This window comes from Etheostoma spectabile, chromosome 14 (genome assembly GCF_008692095.1).
Source record: "Etheostoma spectabile isolate EspeVRDwgs_2016 chromosome 14, UIUC_Espe_1.0, whole genome shotgun sequence".
In the NCBI taxonomy this organism is placed as follows: domain Eukaryota; kingdom Metazoa; phylum Chordata; class Actinopteri; order Perciformes; family Percidae; genus Etheostoma; species Etheostoma spectabile.
Window position 1 is genome coordinate 15053512 of NC_045746.1, and position 19488 is coordinate 15072999.

General features: G+C 40.1%; 1 protein-coding gene across 13 annotated transcripts in view; it reads right to left on the minus strand.

The window, feature by feature from the left end:
- Positions 1-19488, minus strand: part of LOC116701234 (sodium bicarbonate cotransporter 3) — a 45846-nt gene that overhangs the window by 6144 nt on the left and 20214 nt on the right. For 7 of the 13 annotated variants that reach the window (XM_032534825.1, XM_032534819.1, XM_032534826.1 and 4 more), the window contains exons 5-22: positions 19091-19251; positions 18690-18878; positions 17292-17663; positions 12932-13047; positions 12028-12185; positions 11028-11115; positions 10704-10850; positions 10203-10309; positions 8401-8575; positions 5613-5746; positions 5211-5456; positions 3415-3520; positions 2963-3124; positions 1959-2072; positions 1566-1727; positions 859-1110; positions 606-674; positions 168-341 (exon numbers count right to left, since the gene is read on the minus strand). In XM_032534825.1, the coding sequence (XP_032390716.1) occupies positions 168-341; positions 606-674; positions 859-1110; positions 1566-1727; positions 1959-2072; positions 2963-3124; positions 3415-3520; positions 5211-5456; positions 5613-5746; positions 8401-8575; positions 10203-10309; positions 10704-10850; positions 11028-11115; positions 12028-12185; positions 12932-13047; positions 17292-17663; positions 18690-18878; positions 19091-19251 (2932 nt within the window). The remainder of the gene's footprint in view (positions 1-167; positions 342-605; positions 675-858; positions 1111-1565; positions 1728-1958; positions 2073-2962; positions 3125-3414; positions 3521-5210; positions 5457-5612; positions 5747-8400; positions 8576-10202; positions 10310-10703; positions 10851-11027; positions 11116-12027; positions 12186-12931; positions 13048-17291; positions 17664-18689; positions 18879-19090; positions 19252-19488) is intronic. The other 6 variants (XM_032534821.1, XM_032534822.1, XM_032534820.1 and 3 more) reach the window with 6 other exon arrangements.

Here is a 19488-nt window from a genome sequence, read left to right on the forward strand (position 1 = left end):
TGTTTAATCCTATTAAATCTGAATACACACATTACTGTGTTGTGACAGTTAAAAGCTATAGTGCAATGTTTTCTGTTTAACTTTTTAAGTGGTGAGGGGAATCTGTATCTTTAACTTAACATGTAGATGTGAAGTGACTAAATGTCATCAAGGTTTGAGGTCATTACCATCATGGGGAACACAACAGCTGCTGAAGAGGCCTTGATGACCCAGAGCAGCACCAAACAGGTGAGCTGCACCAGGGTGAAGATATGGACCTTCCACAGCGGCACATAGCGCAGATAGATCAGATCAGGCTGGTGCTTGGAAGGCATGCCGAACAGCTTGATTCTGTCAAAGAACTACAAAGAAAATGAGCGGCTCGGTGGGGGAGATAAGAAATGCTAATGAAAAACACTGGAAAGGCAGGGGGTGGCAAGATAAAGAGAAAATTCTATACATATTTCAGAAGAGGGAATACATTTAACAAAAGCTTTAAAGGAATCTGAATTAACGAATGTTTGGATTACACAGGGATAAAAATGTATCTTCACAGTCAGATTATGACTGCTGTTGTGTTCAGAAAAGACATATTAGATTCAAAGACCAGCAGACTAGAGTCTTACTTGAATGCCTTTGAGGGAAGAGACACCCATGTAGAGAAATACTCCATATAGCACTGGCATAGGAATGAACTGTAAAGAGCACAAAGCATACCCCATTGTAAAAGATTCAACTGTAGTTCAGGACAAAAACGGATCACGGAACATGACATTTAGTGAAAACACGTTTAACACATGACCACTTTAGCATGTTTGTTACTTAGATGAACTTCTCATTTTGGACAAACGAGATGCCAGTATTATTACGAAATCTCACCTTGAGCACCGATGTCATGAAAACAGAACAACCCATGAGGACAAAGATCATGAATCCAGTGACCCGCTGCTCCCTGATGCCCAAAAACTTGGGCTGCTCTCCTGGCGCAGAGCAGCCAGACTCCACCTTCAGGCTGTTAACGTGGGAGATGGAGAGGACGGTGGCAGCCACAAACCATGGCAGGCCCATAATGGAGCACACGCCCAGCATTACTGCCACTATCAGCAAATCCAGGTGATAGCCACAGCCTTTCTGTAAGAAAAAAACAGGGAGACAGCAAGTAAGTTGGAGAGCCAGAGGGTTAGTTTCTGCAAATGTGTTAAGTAAAAATAGTAATTTGCTCATCCATACTTGGAATACTGAGTTTCAAATGTTTGCTCTATAAATTTTCAAGGTGAATTGAACTCAGAGGCATAAAAATACCCAAGAAAAAGGTGAAGGAGATTACAGTTGAAGCGTTTCTGTGAGATGAGAAGGGAAGACAAGAGAAATCTGTTCTCTTCAACTATAACGAAGTATGACAGAAAGGATGAGAGATGAATGAGAGCTACATAGGAATAGAGAGGTGTAAAGGGAGCAAAGAAGGGAGAGTTCAAATAGAAAAAGCTGGAGGAGGCATAAATAAGTTAAAAGAAAATTAAAATTAAAATACACTATGGATACTATGGATACAACACTGCCAAAAGTAAACCTCCAAAAGGTATAACCTGGAGCTTGTGCTCCTTGCGGTTGATGATGACTGCAGTGATCTGCTGGTCCATAAAGATGAGGATGGTGCACAGCAGGGCAGGAAGTGCTGCAACCAGCAGTGTCCACCAGGGATTTTCTCCTAACGGGTCCATCAGCCAGCCTCTGTTCTTTGAAGTTGGCTGCAGGGAATAGTCAGGGATGGGCTGCATTTAGTTAATAGGCATAACATTATTATTTTGAGAATAGCTGATGATGTGAACATTAATTTTATTTTTTAGAAAAAGGTACTGCATTTAGACCTTTGCTGACATAAGAATGTCCTTACAGAGGAAGTAATTATGTGCGACATCACTTTGTCATTTGAAAAATCAAGCATAAAGATAGACATACATGCTGGAATAGACACCTACCTCAAAGCGGTCAGGGACGTTAAGTTTTGGAGAGGGGATCCCCATTAGATAGTCCACCAACACCATGACCATGATGGTTATAAACACAGCAAAGTCGCTGATAGTGGACCGCACCTACCCGACACACAAGCAACACAGTTGTTTTTATTGACTTATTTAGTAATTGCAGCTGAGCATGCATGCCATTTTCCACTTCCACTCATAAACACACAGCAAAAAAACAACATTCATGTTAACAGTAAAAGCATGACAATTCAGACCAGCGCCTGCCTGCACAGAAAAAACCTGAATGAACCTGCACAGGCTAGCTGGGACTGTGTGGGAGGATGCAAGATCTTTTCTTTCTGTACACAAAACTGATATTGCATAATAATGACTGACACAATGTAAACATGTACATAGCGTGAGAAGCTTTAAAGCTTTAGTGCGTAACCTTTTGATGATATTGAACGTCCGTTAAATTCAAGCCGTTGCCAGATGAGTTCATACAAAGCTTATCAAGACAATCAGCTCCACACAACTCCCTCTGTATCTCTCAGTATGGCTGTGTTCAGAAGACTGTGTTGTCCGGTGACTTTTGCGCGCAGAAACTCAAGTGAAGATAATTACCTCTTCTCGAAAAGTCCATCACGTTTTTTCAATCCTCCGTGTCCTCCTTGGTTACTATCAACTGCGTGGAGGAGGGGTGGGGCCGGTGCGCGATCACGGAAGGCTTGTATCATGTGGACGCGCCAACAGTTTTGTTGTCATTACTTTGAATTCCTCATAGGGGCGACAGAAACTACGCACTTTAGCTTTAAGCTAGAACTACACACTATTACATGCACATATATATATATATGTAGACATCCTGTTCAATTGTGAGTTTATAGTTTTTTTTGTTTGTTTTTAAAATTTTAACCAGTGATATAAAATGCTACTGTGCTTTGAAGCTCAAATCCATGTTTGTGGTGTTAAGAGTAGTACAACAAGAGTGAACATAACAAATCTAGCAAACATCTCACCCTGGTGGGAAAATATCTATCTGTCTTAAACTGCTTAAAAAAGGAAGACAGAAAGAAGGTGGTGAAGAAGAGGATGATGGACCAAAAGAGAACATCAGGGATGTAGGGTCCATGATGACCGCAGGCAGGACCTACAAACTCCCCATGGAGTGTTGTACACATCTAGAGAAAAAAAAGATAGTATTAGGTTACTAATGTAATACAAAATTTTGATAAGCTGTTCCAGTACGGACATCAGCATTGGTTGCAGATTTTTGGCAGGCTAATCCTAGCTCTAGTAGTGGTTGCAGTTGTTGCATTAGTGTTATGTCTCTGACTTAATCTGTATGTAAAAATAAAAAATTTAAAAAAGCAGAAATGTGCCTGATGATGTCTGTTTGCTCAACACATCCTAAACATGTGAGTGTGGATTCTTACACATCACACTGGAGATCACTGTGTGCTGGTCTCACCGAAACATTGAGGTTGCTCCATTGGATAGAGTCTGGGCTGTGTCCTGTTCGGTTCCACTCCTGCATGAGCTGTTCTGAGGCATTGACTGGTGGAGAGCACTGACACCTGGGGACAAGACAACAAATGCTGAGCAAAGTACGTATGCGTATCTTGAGGTCAAAAAGAGTATGGCTCGAGTCAATTAAAAACCTCAGTTATTTTTTAATCTGTTATTTTGCAAGATGGTGATTTTCCTTTTAGCTCTAAGGGAAGTCATGTACTGGGAATAAATCAAACCACTACAATTAAAGATTTCAGCAATATGTTCATAATGGGATACTATTTATCTTCATAGTACACCACTTTATGTAGTAACCCTTTGGCACTTAAGATGACATCCTGACCAGAAGACTGTATTAGAAAAGTGACATGTTACCTTTAATGCTGAAACAGTAGAAACTATACACTGGTCTAAAAAACAAAAACAACAATTTAATAGATACAATGCATTAATAAATGAATAAATATTCCTAATTAATTATTAGAATCAGAATCAGAATCAGCTTTATTCGCCAGGTATGACATACAAGTATACATACGAGGAATTTGACTTAGGTTGGAGCAAGCCTCAAGGGCGGCAGCTATGGAACAGCGCCACCACACGCTTTTCTCGAAAAGAAACAATGCCGACAGCAACGTAATAGTGTGCCAAACAAATGACAAATAACATATTTAATAGACCCCGACCGATAAAGGATTTTTAAGGCTGATACCGATACGAATATTTGGTTATTTAAAAATCCGATATTCCAATATATATTTAAAAAAAAAAAAATCGTAACAAAACATAAACCGATTTCCCTAACATTAGTAATTTGTGGTTATTTATGAGTTCTCACTAAAATAGATAAATAAAATTTGTTTTATTATCACAACATAACAGAGGAACATTAAAATATATTAAAGAATCATTTATTCTGATGATTAAATGGATGAAAATACAAACTTAAGATGTGAAACTTAAAGTCCTTTGAACAAAAACCCACAATAACAAAAAAAAAAAATCTGTGTGGCCAACAGGGACCATGTAAAGTGCCCTCTGGTGGACAAACAATGCTACACTATCATTTATTTGTCATTATAAATGCTTCTGATGAATGCAATTTTTTTTTTTTTTTTTTTAAATTGGGAAATGCCCAATATTGGCCCGCCGATATATAATATTTAATATACATTCCTAATACCTACACTTTTATACAGGCAGTAATTTGAACAACAAAACAACTGTACACAAATATTGTAATTGACCAATGTATGTGTGCATACCAATACCAGGAAGTTGACAGTGGTAAGCTCTGCTCCACTGCACAAAAACTTCCCTAAGGATAAATAAAGTTAAATCTTATCTAATAATATATTCTAAGTTTCATAGTTTATTCCACTTAACTCTTTAACGCTTTAGTGCGTAACTTTTTGATGCTAAATAATATCCGTTTCATTCAAGCAATCGCCAAATGAGTTACTACAAAGCTAGTTAACACTATCAGCTTCACATAACTCTCTCTGTATTTATCGGTATGGATATGTTAAGAAGATTGTGGCGCCTGGTGACTTTCCCACGCAGAAACTCAAATGAAGAGAATTACCTCTTATGAAGAGTCCCATCAAGTTTTTTAATCCTCCGTGTCCTCCGTGGTGGCTACCATGGTGGCTACTAACAACTGCGTGGGGAGCGCGTGTGTGATCACTTAAGGCTGTATCATGTGGACGCGCAGACAGTGTTGTTACTTAAAGTAACTGAAATTTCACTACTCACGAATACAGGGTAAGATTGTCCAAGTTGTTGTGCATGTTGACAGGGTAGTGTTCTCCCAGGTGAAAGAGCTTCTCTAGAGCCTCGTAGATGAAGATGATGCAGATGAGCGAAGCAAAGGCCTCCTCTGTGAATCGGGTTATGTAGCAGACCAGGGAGCTAGCATCTGTGGCCACCAGGACTAGACACAGGAAGGCTGTCCACAGACCAATGCTAGTCCGCAAAGACAGGTAGGACAGGCCGTAGTCACTGGGAAAGAAAGACAAAGGTGACATGGAGGAGAATGGATACAGTTAAACACATGTACATTAGAGCCATGTAGACTTTACAAATCCATACTATGCAAACTATTTAGACTCATCAGTATTGTGACTAATTACACTGCAAAAGCATGCTTGAACGTACGTGCAGAACCTGAAGAGGATCTTCTCAAACACTAAAACAGGGCCTGTGCTGCCAAGAATAGTGAGGGGCTGGCCTGCGAAGAGGGAGTATGCCACTCCTGTCAATGATGCCCCAAACAGAGACTCTATGGCACTCTGTAGACACATAGGAGAGGGAGGGAGTGAGGGAGTGAGAAAGGGAGGATGTGGGAGGTGAAACCACCCAAAGGAGGATAGAGTGGGAAAGACTGAAGGAGAAAAGAGAGAGGTGAAGAAGAAACCCACAACCAAAACACAGAGAGTTTTGATTAAACAGACATTCTTGGCTAACAGGCTAGACAAACTGTTTGAATGTTTCCACCCTGCTGATTAGTCCGAAGTCATATCGGTGTGTAGTGCTCGCCTGCTGAGTTTACTCAGACGCATCACACACACCAGTACACAGTCTGTGCCTATGCCAACAGTCCCTGTCCTAGTAAGGACATCTGGGCAAAAAAGAGAGAGAGAAAAAGAGAAAGAGAGAGAGACAGAGAGAGACAGAGAGAGACACTATACATATTTCAGTGTGATAACAGATTATTTCATGGGAGGCTGAATAATCATGATATCCTATTTTGAACACTGAATAAAGACCGCACAGTGAAATATATCCCCCAATATGAGTATGTAATAGCACGGTGAAGTAGGTAAAAAAATGATGGTGACTTTACTTGACACACTAAATCAGCTGCTTTACAAAAAAGGTGAAATAAGGTAGTCAGAATATGTGTTTTGCCCTTGATTAACAGAAGCTCATGTAAGTATGAATGCATCTACAGTCCCTGACAAAAGTCTTGTCGCTTATCTATTTTGTAGAAACACCTGCTATTAACCTGACTTGTAATTAATCAATTGAGTAAGAAATAGCTCATATGAAAAGCTAAAACCCTCCCAAATGATGTTCAATGCACTGAAATAAATTAGTTTCACTAAAAAAAGATTTATTATTTAAACAAGACAGAAAGGTCAAATTTTGGCAAGACAAAAGTTTTGTCGCCTATACATAAATGAACAAATTTACTACAAATACTAAATATGCGCAAATTAAATAGTGGTGCTATGAGATTCAAATTTAATATCTTGTATGACTTCCTAAGCTGAGGACTGCATCCATGGGTTGGCAGGATTCATACAATGTATTGATGAAGTCATCAGGAATAGTAGGAAAGCAGTCTTGCATGCCTCCAGAGTTCATCAAAATTCTTTGGTTTGGTCTTCCATGCTTCCTCTTTCATCCTACCCCACATATGCTCAATGATGTTCATGTTGGTGACTGGGCCGGCCAATCCTGGAGCATCTTGATTCTTCGCCTTGAGGAACTTTGAGTGGAGATGGAAGTATGCGATGGAGCACCATCGCTGGAGAATTTGCCTCTTTATGGTTGGGAATAGAAGAGGTAGCTAAGATTTCTGTGTATTTGAGACTATGATGTTGCTTCACCCTGCAGATCTCGCACATCCATACTGGATGGAACCCCACACCATGATTTTTCCGCCACCAAACTTCCCGTTTCTGGGTGAATCTGGATCCATGCGGGCTACAGTAAGTCTCCTGAAATATTTGCGGCACTGTGGTGTAATTCAACAGGAGATTAATCTGAAAAATCCACTTTCTTCCACTTCTCCAGCGTCATCCTTTAGCAGGCTGTGGGCCTTGGCAAATGCCACACGGTTTTCAATGTCTTTTGTTTAGTGCTGGCTTCTGGGCACTGATTCAACCATGGAGGCCTTTTGAGAACGAATCCGACAAACACGTTCTGTTTGAACAGGGACTTCAGGGGACCAGGTCTGGTGGAGCTCTGGTGGAGCTCTGCTGCAGTGGAAAAGGGCTGGTCTTGGATTTCGAGCCAACAAACGGTCTTCGAGCAGTTGTCTTGCGGGGTCTGCTGACCTGGGCTTGCAAAAACATCTCCAGTGTCTTCAAATGTTTTTAATCCTCTGTACTGACACGAGACACATTGAAGGTGTCTGCACATCAGCAGTGGATCTGGTCTTCAGCCTCTTTGATAATCAAAACTTTAGTCTCAGGGTGAATCTAGCATGTTTGCAGATGTCTAGTTGCAGTTGATGTGAAGGTCTAGTGTACTGGGGTTATTTTTATACACACCTGAGACCTAATTGATCCATTATTAGTCCAGGTGAAGCTCATAGACAGGCGACAACACTTATGTCTTTGCAAAAATTACTCAACAGGCTTTACCAAGTGTGAATATTAGATACTTTTTGACAGTTTTTTTTGTACTGAAACATTATACAAAAGCTGTTGGGATTAAAATGAGCCATTTCTTGTAAATAACATCTTGATTAGAAATATATTTCAGCGGCACTTCAGGTCAATTTGTACACAGGCGACAAGACTTTTGTCAGGGACTGTATCTGCATTTAACCCCTACGTCATGGACTGTCTATGCGTACATAAACATGGATGTAACATGTTAAATGGCATGGTGGGAGAAAGTATTTGTGTTGCACACAGTTGTTGAGGAAACATGTTTAGTTATTTGAAATCAGATGACTTCTTTAATTTAACTTTAAGGATTCTGGGGAACTTGAGGTTTTACTGTCACTCACTCACAACACCATACATTTTAAGTGCCTGCACAAGACACTAAATTAAATGATATACTCACATATGCTAGCCAAATTGTTCTATGTTCTGTATACCTCATTTGGTACAACATGGCACTTAGACAACCTGTAGTAGGGGTTTGATTTCTCACTGGGTTTATGAAAAGCAGTATTGACTTTTAAGTGGCAAGCCTTCAGACTCACTATGTTGCCTTTTGTTGCCTCCCCAAGCAGACCTCCAAATGTGATGACAGGGGACATGCAGGCGCAATAGAGGAACAGGACAGAGGCTAGACACTGCAGACTGAAGGAGTCTCTGATGTCGCTCCAGTAAAACGGCAACTTCCGCTTCACGTCCATGACCAGACCTCCAAATATCCTGCAAGAGGGGAGAGGCAATTTTTTTCCCCACCTTTATTTATTCAAGGGTGGTTTACACGGAAAGCAATGCTCTCATATTCAGGAACACCCTGAACACATTCACACAGTTACACATTCACACCTTTTAATGAATTTTCTAGTAGGACACACAATAATATGATATAAAACATAAAATAATTAACTTAACCTAATTTAAACGCTATTAATATGAGGCAGGCCATCTATCAATTCCTCTGAGATTATTTAAGAAATCCAATAAATTAAAAAAAATAGTGTAGGTAACAGGCAACTGTGCTTAGTGAATAATAAAAATGATAAAAGTTTGCATCCATTTAACCAAAGTAGTTCTGCTGGTCTCTTATCACTAACACCCTGTAAATTGCCATTCTTGTTATGTGTTTATTAAACATAGTCTTCCTGTTGCTCTTATAATAGTTGGAATCATTTAAATAAATCGATTCTTAATTCAATGTGATTCAAACCGTAATTTAACAACCATGATTATGTACTAGGTGTTGAGGCCATTTTACACAGTTAATTGGTAAGAGTGTTTGCTTGAACACTAATTGTTATTGGAGAGGGCATTAACACTGCCGAGCGCTGAAGCTTGTGAATATGCATTTTTATTATATCTAACCCCAAAACCTAGATAGCACTGGGATCTCGCTGCTTACTTTGACTTCGAGGGATTTCATTTCTCACCTTGTATTCTTCCTGTCTTTCCTCTGACACCTGTCCAATTGCTCTGCTGTGAGGGTTTTCATTTTCTCCCCCCCCCCCCCCCCCCCCCCCCCCCCCCCCGACACCTCTGGAATAACCTCTATTGGCTGCTTCCACAACCCCTGCTGTCTCTTCTATACAGCCCATTTCTTATAGCTTTCCTTACATTAGCCTCTTTTACTTCCCTACATTCCTCTGACCCCCAGAACTCCCTCTTGCATGAGCCTTTTATAGTAGCAGTGAAAAGCAGAGTAAATCTGTAAATAATACAGTGACTTTGCAACTGATGTGTATGTGTGCAGAGTGTGTGTCTGTGTGAGGTTTCAAATAAACACATTCTCTCTCTTGCTGTGTGGCCTGGGCTCCAGAGACCCAGCATGGTTATTCATAAATGTCAGCATCTGAGTTCACAGAGTACAGTAGATGTATCTGCTAAAACACATAGTTGAGTTTATACAATTTTACATCCTATACATTTGCATTTATAAAAATTTGCAAAAGCTTTTACTAAACACTGGCTTGCAGATCACATACAGTGAAAACACTTTTGATAATGTCTTTTTAAATTTATCTCATCTTCATTTCAGAGCGTTTAGAAAGGACATTCTAACCCTTGTAACCACAAATTAGTCTACGTAACAAATCAGGATAAAATGAGGTCTTTAATCTCTTAGCTGAGTTTTCTTCTGCAGCTCTTGTTAACAAAAAGCACTTGTCTCAGCACAATCAACATGATATATAAAATATGCCTACTTGTGCTTATAAAGTTGCGAATTCAATTATCAAATACTTCTTTATCAACATATTTGCTAAAACTAAGTGATATTAACAGATATTCCTGGAGTGAATATGCTCCAATAATCTTTTGAACTCAATGGTGTGGCAAGAAAAGGCGCTAAACTCACCTCCCAGTCCTCTGCAGCTCAGGCCCTGTGTGGTGGTCCTCATCGTTTTCCAGCTCTCCAGCTGGAGACACTGTGCCGTTGGGTTGGGACGGTCTCTTTCTCTTCATCTGAAGGTAAAAAGGATTTGAATACAACGTAGTAGCATGCATATAAATTGCTTTGCTATCATGATACTTTAAATCCATTGTGGGGCCCTCGCATTGTGATTGGAAGTAAAGAGTGATATACAGAGATACACATATCGAGAAGTCAATATAAACATTACAGTTTGTGAGACCAGACTAAAATACAGTAAGTAAGGTCTAGTGTGTAGTGCGTTAGTATGCTGGTTATCAGTTAGTATGCAGGTGGTTAATGTTCTCTGCACCAGTACCTCCCCAGCAAATTTCTTAATGTTTGTTGTACATGGCATTTGATATTGATGTCAGTAAGACACACACATTTGTCTGCATTATTCACTAAGTACACATAAAACAATCTTTGACGGAGAGAATCTCTAACCTGAGATGGGACATTCTTGGGGGGCTCAATCCGGATTGTGGGGTCCCATTCTCCAGGAGGCAGGACAGTCACTTGATCAAGGAACTCGTCTATCCCCGAGAGGAGATCCGTTCTGTCTTTGGCCTTGTATGCCACATCATGGAAAATCTACATAATGATTATCAGGAGTTATTAAATGGCTCTGCAATAAATAAAATGCCACCCCAACATGCATCTTAAGTCCAAAATAACCCCAAACTGAACCAGATAATATTTTGATACAGTATTAGAACTTGTTGAAACTGAAATAACAAGTCACAAAACTGATTTCTCTGTTTCTCTCACCTCATCTGTCATTAGTGTGGCCATGGATCTGCCAATCTCATGGTACTGGGGCCCTTTGCCGTGAGGACCCAAAAGCAGGAAAAGAAACCTATGAACAAGACAAATGGGTGGTGATGGCGCAGTGGACATTACACATGCCTTTTGGTGCGGGAGATCCAGGTTCGAGTCCTACATAGTTGCTCCAGAGGCATGCAACCTCTGACATATATAACAATTGTAAGTCGCTTTGAATAAATAATAAGCGTCAAATAATCATAAATGCACCACGAATTACACAGACCTCAATTCTAATCACAACAGTACATATTCACTTAAAATGTACCATGTGGATTTTTCTTGTCAACAGTTTAATCACCAATCAACATTCATTGTTTCTCAATAAATCCTTGAGATTAATGAACACGTTAAATATGCATTCCCTTCCTCATAAAACTTTAGAAAAGTCAATTTTTAAAAGAGTTTGATACCTACATTGTTGACATCCATGTCAGCTAGCTAGACATCTTGTTCCCTGCCTTTGCTGACACACTGCTGTGTTTCTTGGCGTGTTACCACCATTGTTGCTAAGTGGAATAAAGTGAAACCCTCTGCAGGGCTCATGTACTATTCCGAGGCCATATTTAATAGTGTTGACCCCAATATATGCAAAAAATAATATTTGTACAGTATAAAAGAAAACCAAAGTTGTGTGTCTTTTTTTCAAAGCCACTATATTATGACAGCTGGTAATGAGCATCAGAACCTCACAGGACTACTTGCGTGGCTACTGACTCTTAAGTCTTGTTAGAGTAGAGATTACAGACATGGAAAACAGACACTGTAGTGAGAAACACAGTAAATCCCCAGGTTATACGAGTCCCATGTGAAATGGGCTTTTAAAAGACTTTGTCAGTTTGCTTAAGTTGCTGCCAGAGGATAACTTGTCAGACTTTTAATCGAATATCACATTTTTGGAATAAAACTCCTTATCGTGACATCATTCAATTCCAAATTATTGTACCTTGTGGGCACAGGCACCTCTGTGAGGCCTGTGATAAGGACTGCAGGGGACAGTCGTACAAAGGCAGTAATGGGCTTCTCCAGGAAGTCCACTTCTCCCACCAGTACGTTGGAAGCTTCAGCACCTGGAGGAATCTTTTTCATGAAATTCATGTCCACCTGAGACCAATAGAACAAATTAAATTAAAGAATCAGATAAAAAGCAAACATATACTAATAGAGAAAAAGACTGAAGGACTAGTTTACAAGGACACACATTCAAACAGAGATGAAGAAGTGGGAATGTAAGGGGTGGCAGCAGGTCGTTTGGATACTATTATAACGAATAAAAGATAAGTAGCTAGTAGCTACATAAACGACTACATAGTACTGAGCAAAGATCGTCCATGGCTGTGAAGCATTTCTTACCACATTTCTGAATAAATACTTCTAATGTGCAATGCTAAATATGGATCTGAGCATTGCAACAATTTCTTCATCTCTATGTATTGTAGTAGGATGTGCCTTCATACCTCTTTTGTATCCTCTGACTCATATAACCACTGCACCTTATTTTTTGGCAGTCACAATGACTGTTTTTATAATGATAGCTACTTAAGGCGGCCTGCCATTTTATTTATTGGATGAGGTACAACATGGTAGGAGAAATGGAGGCCATGCAAAGGCGGAGTTTTTTCAAACCAAACACAGATAAATGTGTAAGACTTTTAATTTCTTGGCCAATGCCTCTTACTGAGCCCAGGAGAAAATGGCTGATGGATATGGTAGCTCTCATGCAGGCAGCTTTCAACACAGATCATTTAAATGTCTGTGGAAGTCCACAAACCGAAGAAAGACATTGATGAACTCCTGGGCCCTTCCATCAAGATGGACTGTTTCTGTGCTCAGTACTGTGGTTAGGTTACCTTGCTGAAGTCGACACTGCTGCTTTCTCTACTGACCCCTACTTTGGATGGTCTCCTCTCCACTGCTTTGCTGCCATCCAGGTTGTTTGGGACAGAGTTCGGGGACACCGGTGAACCTAGGTGGGACAGGGGGAGAAGAAGGGCAGGAGAGATAAAGTGGTGATGGACACTGTAAGTATTTGAAAAGCAAAGAGTGGTCAAGATTTACAGCGTGGTTTTGCCATGAAATGCCATTTCTGATTTAATTATTAATTGCTATTTATTAAATGCCATTTTGTCTAACAATTTTCTCATTACTTGGTTTGTAATTTTTAAGGAACTGGAAAAAAAATGTTCAATGTATTTTTTTTAATCTACGATAGACCACTACTTTATGGCATGGGCTCATTAAACTAGAGGCAATTTCACAGGCGTTGAACTCATTTTTGATCAGAGGTAAGCTCTTAGCAAACAAAATACAAAATCCAGAAGTCACATTGCTGCCCACACAGGTTAATGATGCAATGCTACAGGGTAAATAAAACTGTTTGTGTGATATTTGCATTTTGTTTTGGCACTTTTAACCCAAAAATGAACCACTGGATCAATGATTTCCAGTCATGTATCCTCATTAGCTACGAGGCCAGTTTTTAGCGGCCGCTTGTCTAAGCACAGAATGTGACCAGTATATTTCTCAACTTGGTGGCTTAGCGTATCAGCTCTGAAATATTCTATTAAATAATAGTTCCTGTGCCACTCCAAGTCTAGATTATCATTAGCTATTAGGTTACTAAACTTAAACTCATAGTAATGGCAGTCCCAAACACAGGATTTGGGATCTGCTGTTCTACAATGATCAATGGCTAACTGAATTACAAGATGAACAAGATCAAGCTCATAGCACACACAAGTAGCTAAAAAAATGTTCAACAAATTGAAACGGTAGCATTTAAATTTGCAGTTCAACATATCACATTTTTGGCTGCAAGTGAAAGGATTTGTTTCACTACCACCATTACTAGCTGTGTTTGGTACAGAGCTGTAACACTGTGATGTCTCTCCACAGGGAAGACGATATTTTTCACAAAGCACCGTTCCTATTTGCTCCCCGTCTGTTAAGCTCATTACTTGGTGCTAAATCAGTCCTGCTTTGCTTAAATTCATGTCAGCTGTGAGTTAAATGCAAGGGGATGTGTTTAATGTGCCGGACATTTCACCTTCCTCTGACATCAGCACATTTAAGTGTTGAACCTTAGGTATTTCTGTGCATAATTGGCTGCACACACTTCAACATTGCTTATGAGATTTGAGCCATACCAGATACAGGAAACGCTAGCACTTGAGGTGACATGAGAGTGGGAAATGAAATGAAGGAGTTGTGTATTTGAATCAAAAGGATAGTATTTGCATACTATCTTCTGAAATTCTGAAGATTCTGAACACTTCTTTTACCAGGTTTTCTTTTTGCATCTATGTGAGCACATTTCTCTTTTCGCCATCAGAAAGTTATCAAGTCACCGTCAAACAAAATACATTTATAAAGGGCTTAAGCAATGTGCCACATTCTCACCTACAATAAATCAAAATTAAAATGTGCCATTTCTACCAGCATGTGGTTTGGCCAGTGATCCATACCCTTGAACTGTACCCTGGAGTAACCCCAGTGGATACTGGGCAGCTGTGACTGCTGAACAGGAGCATGATTGCTCACATACCTGACAAAGCCTCTTGGAATAAGGGAGGGATTAGTTTAGGTTGCGTTCGCCAACACACTTCATTCAAAAAGGCTAAGCCCTGGAATGCTGCCCCATACTAGCCTTTTAAACAGTGGCGTCATAGCGCTACCTCATTCATATGCAAAACAGTAACATAACTGAAAATATGTAAAGTTGGTAGCACTGGGACATTTCTTTTAAAGGGGAAAAGATTATGTTAAATTATACTGTATTGTTATAGTAGTTGTACACATGTATGTATTGAACTTGGTCTTCTGCTGTAAATCTAGTTCTTCCCATAATTTACATTATACTGTACGACTCAAAATTTACAAGTAGTCGTAAACATAAAGGGATTATGTAGTGACACTAGGTTACCATGAGTTTAGATGCGGCCATTATTCAATTTTAAAATGCCCTATGTTCATAAAACTGACAAATAAAAATGCTTAAGATTTGAAAATCTCTCAAACAGGGTCTAGAATAACATGAAGCAAGTGAGCCAGTGATTCTCCACATGCCCACATGTATTTCACCCATGACGTCATACTCAATGGATCCATGGCATGTGTATGTATTAATAGCCGGCTGTCAACTCAATACCATTACAATATATTTAAAAACTGCCAGAACATATAAATTATTGCATCAACTAGAATTACTGTATTACTCCTCATTAACCTGTAAACCAAGTTATTCTCATCATGTAGACAAATTACTCTAAATTACACAATAAAGGGCACTTTGCTGTATAACACTATATCTCTGTTCAATACACAGTCAGATGGTTTAGCTACTTTAAGTAGCTTCAAGTCAACATCATACAACAAAGAAGTTTTTATAACTTAACCCAAAACTGAACTATTAAAGTAAAAGCTTGAAACCCCCCTCTGAATAATAATGTAACCCACACACTGTTGTCAGGACGCTTGCTTCTTTGAAAATACTGTGTATTTTCCTAGAAGAGGGTACAATTACAGAAGCTCTTCAGCTATAATAAGACCACCCCAACCTTTCAGATTCAGCTCCCACCAAGTCATTGTTGGTTCTAATGACCCATACTTTGAAATGGAGCCATTCCCAGATGGGGAAATATACAGACGCACACACAGAAACAGTCTAATAATAAACTGATAAGGCTTGGTTTGGGAAGAACAAAAAGTCACTGTCGGTGCTAATATGAAAGAACATGCAGTACCTATACAACCACTCTGGTCTAGGGCTTATATTTAGCCATGCTGCTGGCACCCGCTACCCTCAACCTCAATATTCTTATTTGGGTAAAAGAATGTTTATACTTAGGAATTGATGATGAGGAAGCGCATGGGCTCTAACAGATGCAAGGGGGACAAGCACAAGTTGCATGACATTTATATCTGTGAGTGTTCAAAATGGGATGGTCACCCAGGGATAAAAAGCGTAGTACTCTATATCAGTTTCTGTGTCATACAACATAACAAAAAGATAAGGACTTAACAGCTAGGGATGTCCCGAGCTTATCTGCAGGATCTGTATCTGAGATGGGTGTCTGTTGTTGTGTTTTTGTTTTTTTTACACTGATTGGTGTCAGGGATTTAAAACCCAATCATAAACTGTGCTCTAAATATGAAACCTATCAAAAAGGCCTCTGTGCACTCTGCTTGGACAAAAGGAACCCGTTCCAAATCCAATGTTATGAGTGAACAGCAGAGCAGCATGATAATAAACAGCAGCCAGTAGTTCCAGTTAGTAGTTTCCACATTAATAAGAGAATTTTTGCAAGTAAAAGCAGAGCTGAAAGCAGAGCAGCTTTGGGTTAAAAAAACAACAACTAGGTAACATCTTGCAGGTGCACCATAATGGACCTCAAAGTGCATTTTAATCTTCATATTGTGTTTATTTTAGAAATATAGCCATGCTCTGCAAATCCTGTAGCTTTGTGTCACAACAGATCCATGTAGACACAAGCACTAATGCAAGTTACATTTTCTTGGTGAAGATATCAAGCTGTTTTACCTGGATTGGCTTTTCTGGTTTAAATTAAGTTTGTACTGTGTAACTGTAGCTGAATTAAACATATAATAGTATTAGCAGATATCCAATATTAAATGACGGTGGCAACAAGTAAAATTAAACATTTTCGGGACATCCCTTCTAACAGGTCTTACATAAACACATTGATTGAGAAGAAAGATGGGGGACAATAGCGTGGCAATTAAACATAACAGGACACATGATGAAGTTTGGGAGAAAGACAGACCAAAAAATTATGGAAGGCAGCCATGAAACCACAATGAAGGAAGTGTGAATGGGGACAGGGCCAAGCAAGGCACAGATGCTGAAGAATGTCTTGCAAATGTTTAAAGAGAAAGAGAGAAGTTTGAATTGCAAAAAGAAGTATAAAGAGTTTAGAGAGTAGCAAGAACGAGAGATATTAATAGGAAAGAATGGATGAGTGGAATACAAAGGAAGGGAGAAAAGCAAGAATCATGAGGCTGAGAAGAGAGTGGTGTTAAAAAACGTTGTGGATATAAGTGGGAAGAGCGCCTTAGCAAGTGAGCCTTGCTGTGGGTTATTGATGAGATGGCCGCAGGGTTGGAAGTTAACAGGGAGCAGAGCTTTCATGCTAGTGCTAGTGTTCTCTGTTCAAGCCGTGACTCACACTGGCAGGCTACACAGATATTTGCCTTCTAAGGGCAGCAGCTCGAAGCCCTGGGATGCCAAGGATGCGCGCCGGCTGAGCTCAGGTGATGCTCCCTCTTCTTCTGCAGAGTTTGGTGGGTTGTCATCCTCAGGAGGGGATACCACCACTTCAGGGATGCCTTGAGGACCAAGGCCTGCACCAAGGGTTTGGGAGGAGTGCCGGAAGGCAACAGGGGTATTTTGAGGGGTGGTGAGGAGTTGGGGGCCTGAAGTGGCCCCAGTGTTGGAGGAAGAGGAGGGCAGGAGATGGTTGAACAGGATGGAGACTCTGGACTCTCGTCTCTGGGAGAGGTTGGAGACAGAAGAGGAGGACCCTGGCTTGTAGAGAGAGAGACGTGAAGAGGACAGGCCCTCTCCTAACAGAAGAGACAATGGCAACAAGGGGGGAGGAGAAGGGAGAGAAAAGGAGGGAAAGGAGAAGAAGGAAAAGGAATAAGGGATGGAGCAGAGAAAAAACATATGAAGTAGGAGTACATCACAGGGGTGATATCTGGAGGAGACACAGCAAGAAGGGGTTGGCAGCAAGAGCAGGGCAGAGGTGTAGTTAGAGATATCCATGCCTGCATAAACATGAGTGGAAAGAATGGTTGTGTGCAGAAGACACTAAGAATGATTCAGTGATGCATGTAGGAGGGTCTGCAAGGGCCAAACAACTTCTCATTCAACTCCAAACAAACCAACCGTTCAACATGTCGGATGTTAGGCAAAACTCTTCAGAGGCTTGCATGCAGGAGAGGATTAGTTAGCACAATGTTGGTGCATTGTAAGCAAACATGTGCTCTACCACAGCAGACCAGTCATAAATCCTACACAGTGCACACACTCATTTGGCACAAGACATTGACTTTCACAATACAACTATTACCATCACCAACCATCAATGTGACATATAATTTTGATCTTTGACATTTGCATTTTAAATTGAATGATATGGAAATGCAAGCCTAACAAGAGCCATAAGCACAGAAGTGGAGCATGTGACATTTCTCTCATATTTAAAACATCTAGCTGGCACCCACGATCATGAAATGCACCCCATACATAAACACTACTGCAGCCATGTCCAGTCAAAAACACACAAAATGCTGACTCCACTTGCATGTGAAGCAATATTTCCCGAGTGTCACCCTATGGAGTGAATACAATAATGAATTCAAAAACCCAAGCCAGGCCAGCCATACAGGTTAGCAGAGTCATTTGCACCCAGATTTCTTTTTCCCTAAAGTGGCTGACTGCTTCAATATAGATCATTCTCTAAATTTTACTCACGTTTCCCTTCTACAATGGCATTAAGGAATTTGAATAGTGGATTTTTAGAAAGCGTTCCCCAGTGGTGGAAAATATGGAGGAAAAAGAAATACAAGTGCGTCGTAGGATCTCACCGTTTCTTTCAAGTAAGAGTGGGTCTGAATGTTTCTTGCCTATGTCAGCAATGGAGCGCACCAGAGGGATGCGATTGCTGAGTTTTCTCTCATTCTGGTGGTGGTGTTTCTTCAGCATGGCTTCCCGTACCTTTTCGCGCAAATCCTCCTTCAGTTGGCCTGATGCCACCATGCTGTCTATTAGCATGCCTAAATCGTACAAAGGCAGGGACATAAACACACAGTAAGAAAAAGGATGTATAGGCTATTCAAAACAATATTACTAGAGTAATTGATAGTTATTTCCTTTTTTAATCTCTTACTCTTCACCACAATGCTACATGACAAATACAATAAGATGGCATGAATACAGTAGGTCATGCATCTTAAAAAGTGATTTCAATGAGTATCTAAAAATGTACCCGCAATTTCCTCAATACTGTTGGCCCTCATATCCAGCATGACTGTGCCGTTGAGTATGCAGCTGCGCAGTTCAAATAAGCTGTGCAGTGACAACGTAGCCACATAGGGCTTACTCCACCTCTCCCCACCGTCCTCCACATCCTCTTCAAACTTCAACCATCTGTGGATAACAACAAATACCACAAACACACATTATAGTAAAGAATTTACATTTTACAATTTAGTTCTTAGTAAAATAACCCTGTTAACATTTTTGACCTGAGGCTGAGTATGAGCCTCGTCTATGTCTCTTCAGATCTGCAATTGACACTGCCTTATTCATAGTACAAGTCATTTTCACAGTAAGATACATACACTCACCTACAGGATTGTTAGGAACACCATACTAATACTGTGT